Raw genomic sequence first — 5,492 nt, 5'->3', positions numbered from 1 at the left:
ATACCGGACTGCCACGCAGAATTATTGGGTTCGCTTCCTGCTGGGTTTCGGATTCTTATCTATGCATTCGTCGGATGACGCTGTCGATGTCGGTTTTTCTTTAGGCGGTCGCACTTAAATTAGCAAGGTCTGTTCTCACCGTTGCTGCAAAGATATAAACTATCAATCACCTGTGGCGCATACCCGCTTACCGTGGCCCGTGGTATACGGGTATGGGCCACACCTGTCTGGAGGAAGGGTTTGACGACGTACGCGAAAGGATTTTCACGTTATTCATGTGATGACCAGACCGTGACTTTCGTCAAACCCTCTGACCCTCATGCCATTTTTGGTCTACACCGAACTAAGGAGGCGTTCACGAGAGGACCCAGGCGGATAGATAGATAGATAGTAGATATAGATGAGATAGATAGATAGATAGATAGATAGATAGATAGATAGATAGATAGATAGATAGATAGATAGATGATAGATAGATAGATAGATAGATAGATAGATAGATAGATAGATAGATAGATAGATAGATAGATAGAAACGCTCAAAGTGCCTTGGGTTCGCTAAGAAATGCTTCGCATTTAATACAGTCAATGACTGAGCGCATCCAGAGCGCATTCAGAAGAAAAATGCATCATGAGTAGCCTGTGCGAAAAAAAAATGTTTGTGATAAACAAACAATGCTGGAAGCCAAGAGGACGAACATAAAGGCAGTAAGATGGCAACATACTCATAAGTCCTTGCATTCGCCTAAGACTACCCGCAGGCGAAAGCCATCTGCTTCTCAGTCGATTGAATTGATCATTCCCCCTGCCCGAAAGCTTTCTGCCCCTAACGTGGTTTTGCAGCACCGCTTACGACAACGGCACCCGTGTGTCCAAGCGACTATGTCGTGTGATGACGTCATTGTGTGACGTCAAGATGACCTTATCATGCGGTCACAGGGTTTGGCGACCGGTGACGTCAAATGATGGCGTCATCAAGCCGTCAGAATGAAAACGACGTATGGCGTCGATTGTTACCTCATTTCCACGCGGTGTTTTCAAGGATAGGACGATTTGCCAACCTGTTCGCATCCGTCCAATGTCAGTCGCAATAACACTGTCGTTCATGTCGTCAAATTCGGCGTGTTCGTCGTGCATGCTGGCTAACTTGAAGTACATTTAATTTTCATGAAAAATTGCGAAATCCGCAAGGGGTACACGACATCGCTTGAAGGTATACACACTATTCATACGTGAAGGACCGAAGTTTTCACAAAAGCGCTACAAAAAATAATATTTCATTCAGCAATGCATTAGTGTCGTGGTGGATTTACACAAAGCGTGTTACCTAATTAATTATTTTAATTAGGTGCGTCGTTCTTCCTGCTGCAGAGTTACGAACGTAGAGGTTCTCAAGGTTTATGTAGTAAGCAATACATCTTATTTGAAATGTTTGATATTTCGAATAAGATGTAAAAATACGGTGCAATTCAATTTGTAGTTGATTCGAGATTTTTTTTTTTTGAAATGGTGTTGAATATTTGACTTTTCTTTTTTTTAATACAGAAGCAAAAAAAAACAGTACCGGCAGTACTGAGTAAGCCAGAATAAAGTATGTGAGGGGTGCTACTCACGATTATGCTGTATTTTTATGTAATTATATTTTTATTTTTATGTGAACATTTATGACGCGCCGGAATATAATAAAGTCAACCATAAGCCGGAGGTCACTACAAAGGGCAGCGAGGTCTTAGTCAATGTGCAATGCACCACAGCTGTCGCTGAATAATTTACAGTTGTTCAATGAGCACTGAAGAATGTCTTGCTTTTCACTCTACGGCGTTCATACTATTTTGTTCCTCTTATTTTAAGTTATCAGCCAGTCATTTTACTCATTCGTCTGTCTCTTTCTCTGTTCTGGATATTAATTGTTAATATTAGCATTTTGAATTGCTTGAAAGCAGCGTGCAGTGATATAGTAATGCAGTCCTCTACTTCAGTGAACGCGACCCTGCTTGCCATCTGGTGAAATGCCGTGATGGTGTCATTGGAATGTTTCACCAATACTTCGAAGCATTTTGTCGCCATTTAAAAGTGAATCCTTTACTAATTTCGCTAATTACGAATATTATCGTATGTTGACGCGACTACACACAAATTAGCCCGAGTCGAACACATTTCGCTTCATAAATACCAAGTTATTCGATTTGATTCGATAGTCGAAGCACTGGCATACGATTATCAACCACACGCTCTGTATCACAGCAGAACACTTATCGTGCGGCGATGAGGACTGCACGCAAATATATCCTGGGACTAGTACTGCACTATTGAGCAATAATGCCTTTGAGATGCTGCGGCCGTTCAGAGGTAGAGGGTGCGTCTCACGACGTTACCGACGACCTTTCCGTTGCGTCCTCTACGCGTCTATTTCCATATCCGCACAATCTCAAAAGCGCAAGTTTAGTACTTGCTCTCCCACTTATCTTGCGTTGCACGATCCTCGATTCGAGCGCTTCACCATATACCGTTTCCACGTGACCTGACACATGTTGCGCAAGGCGCACTGCAACACTTCCAATTTTATTACCCGTTCCTTCAATAGAGTCCTTCAGGTGAGTCATTGTCAAGGTTAGGGCGCGGCATCGCTGCAGTTCAAAACGCATGGAACGTATAACCCCTCTTAGGCTGGCGTCCTCTCCGCAGACGTGCGAAATTACCAAATGAGCGAAATCTTGAGCTTCATTTATAGATTATTTTTTGCCCATTGCACGTGTAGACGGTTTCAAGGTAAAATTTTTCTTATATAAAGACCCCAGAACAGAGCATTGCCAGCAGTGTGCTCAGCAGCAGCTCTAAAGTCATCATGGTGAGCAACTTTGTCCGCAAATTTTTGCAGCATTTAAACTAGCAGAGGTGACTGAGTATAATACAAGCACTTTCTTTCACAAATAACCGCATCATTAAAGAATAATAATTATACAAAATAGTGTATATTTACTAAACTTTCAATATTAGGACAGTAGAGTAGGTCTTCTACTACGAGCTTTTGTGACATGAATAGTTCTAGTAAAATGCGCTGATAGATACCGTACAGCTTATTGATGCTTGAAAAGCTTATTATCACAACGAAAGTTGAGGGTTCGTCATACAACCACCGGCTCCTATGAAAGTATAACGTCTGCAAAAATGACCACGGACCAGCTCGAATTAGATCTACTCTAAACACACTGCCTTCTGATATCGCAATATACGCGTACACTTGATTAGCTCCAATATACATGGACAAGCTACCTGCTACTAAGGAGTAGATGATACTATCGATATTAATATCCTTATTTTTAGCAGTACAATATTATTTTTAAAAGATGCTTCGTGAAAATACAACCACGCCCTACGCAGATCCGTGCTTGCGTCCTTCTGGCCCTTGCTACCAGCGCTTTCGCTGGCTACACCGGCTACGGCCTTGGCTATGGCCTGGGATATGGTGGCTACGGTCTCGGCTACGGCGGCTACGGTCTTGGCTACGGCCTCGGCTACGGATATGGCCTTGGCTACGCCGGTTACGCTCCAGCTGTTGCCCACGTCGCCCACTCTGCCCCAGTCGCTACCACTGTCGCTTCCTACCACGCCCCAGCTGTTGCCACTGTGGCTCACGCCCCAGCTGTCGCCACTGTGGCTCACGCCCCAGCCATCGCCGCCTACCACGCCCCAGCTGTGACCACTGTTGCCCACGCCCCAGTCGCCACCGCTGTCGCTGCTCCAGTGGCCACCTACGCTGCTGCCCCAGCTGTCGCCACCACCACCGTGCACCACGCCCCAGCCGTCGCCACCGTTGCCCACGCTGCCCCAGCTATCGCTTCTTACCACGCCGCCCCAGTCTACGGCTACGGTGTCAGCACTCTCGGCTACGGTGCTGGCCACTACGGTTTCGGCCATGGTCTACTCGGCTACGGCCTGAACTACGGCTACGGCCTTGGCTCTCCATTCCACTACGGTGCTCTCCTCCGCAAGAAGAAGTGTAAGTACGCAATTCTGTCTCTACTTTAGCGGGTACCGTTTGTTTAGTGCGAGTATTCTACAACATCCAACTGTACAAGTAATTCCCTCAATGACGACCCAAATGTCATCCAGCATTGACTCAATGATTGTAGTAACTGGGAAAATCACTCTAAACTGATTTTGGCTCTTTTCTTTATAAATGTGCTTGCTGCAGGTCCGCGGCCTCAGCACATAGAAATTGTGAAACTACTTAGAAATACAGTTCGTGAAAACTCAAAAGGAAGTGTTCGTAATGAAGCCAGGCTAGATTAACACCAACATCAAACCAGGAAACGCGCCTTCATTGCCAAATGTGTATTTCGAGGCTGTCTGACAGATGTAGTGGTTTCAGTTCGGGTGAAATGTTCCGCTCGCCTTTTCATGACGTCGTTCTCCTGTGGGGAGAGCGAAGGGCATCAGTGAAATAGCTGATATTAATATAACGTTGCAAGAGTAGGCTATCTTTCTATAATGCTTCATAAAATAAAGACGCAAAAGTGTTCCCTGCAATGCAATCGCTCATACTGTGCCCAGTGTCTAACCTCGCATTCTTTTCTTTCTTTTCAGAAACTGTTCAACCAGGACTTATTTGACTAAAAAGAAAACATACTTTGATAGTCTACAACTGTCTTGCTCTAGACTTGAGCAAGGACGGTTAAGATGGATGAATAAAATTGGCCCGTACAGTAATACGCCAGTGGCTCAGATCTCTTCGGGTTTTTACTATGTATTACTACGAACCAAGAACTATCTATCCAATTGCAGTTAATGGTGTCGGATTTACGGCAGAGGTCATGAATGTGGCATTTATTCGGCACTGTGCCTAATCCTACGACGGGCAGCAAAATAATTTGCTTGAGCGCAGTATCTATGTATCTATGAGCTGCCTCGAATAAATGTACATCCGACTGGCACCCATATTTTCAGGTATTACGAACTGCTCGCGATAGGGTGCACGAGAAGGGTGCACGGGCTTCCGTCGAACTCTCGATTTCAGTATCTATGTCCAAGTACAAACATTTACAGCTCTATTTTGAGGAGATCATCTTCAATAAAAAGAGATCATATTTATCTCTAAAAACACTTAAGAGCTGCAGAAACGAATAAGCTTTCGCAGAAAGTGTTATTCAATCTGTGGTGATTTTAGGGGCTTTGCGATGCTTGTATTGAAGGCGGCCGTTGGAAGCCACTGCAGAAGTTTTACAGTGACAAGAGAGTTTCAGCACCGTGAAGCCGAAGCCGTTGGGTCCCAAAGCTCTTGCGTCCTTTTCTACTCTTCCCGCATTCTTCTGTTTGCCAGCCGCACGCAAGGAGAGTAAAAAAGACACCAAGAGAACTGAAGGCGTCTGGGGCCACACCACTAAATCACTCCGCCTACCGGCGTTAGACTGCGTACTCATTTGTATTGTCATTTGTAGCTACACGTTTGCTGGTACGTGCTTTCATAAGAACGTGTTCATTGTGCGGAGTATA

The 5,492-nt window shown here is 44.8% G+C and overlaps 1 protein-coding gene across 1 annotated transcript; it reads left to right on the top strand.

Annotated features, from left to right (window-relative positions):
• The first annotated feature begins 2,527 nt into the window (after positions 1–2,527).
• Positions 2,528–4,699, top strand: LOC119376161 (cuticle protein 63-like). The gene is made up of 3 exons (XM_037646082.2): positions 2,528–2,593; positions 3,381–3,999; positions 4,587–4,699. Coding segments are annotated over exons 1-3 (687 nt in total). The 3' UTR covers positions 4,589–4,699.
• The last annotated feature ends 793 nt before the right edge of the window (positions 4,700–5,492 follow it).

Source organism: Rhipicephalus sanguineus, unplaced genomic scaffold (genome assembly GCF_013339695.2).
Source record: "Rhipicephalus sanguineus isolate Rsan-2018 unplaced genomic scaffold, BIME_Rsan_1.4 Seq11077, whole genome shotgun sequence".
NCBI lineage: Eukaryota > Metazoa > Arthropoda > Arachnida > Ixodida > Ixodidae > Rhipicephalus > Rhipicephalus sanguineus.
This window is presented reverse-complemented; position numbering and strand designations above follow the sequence as displayed.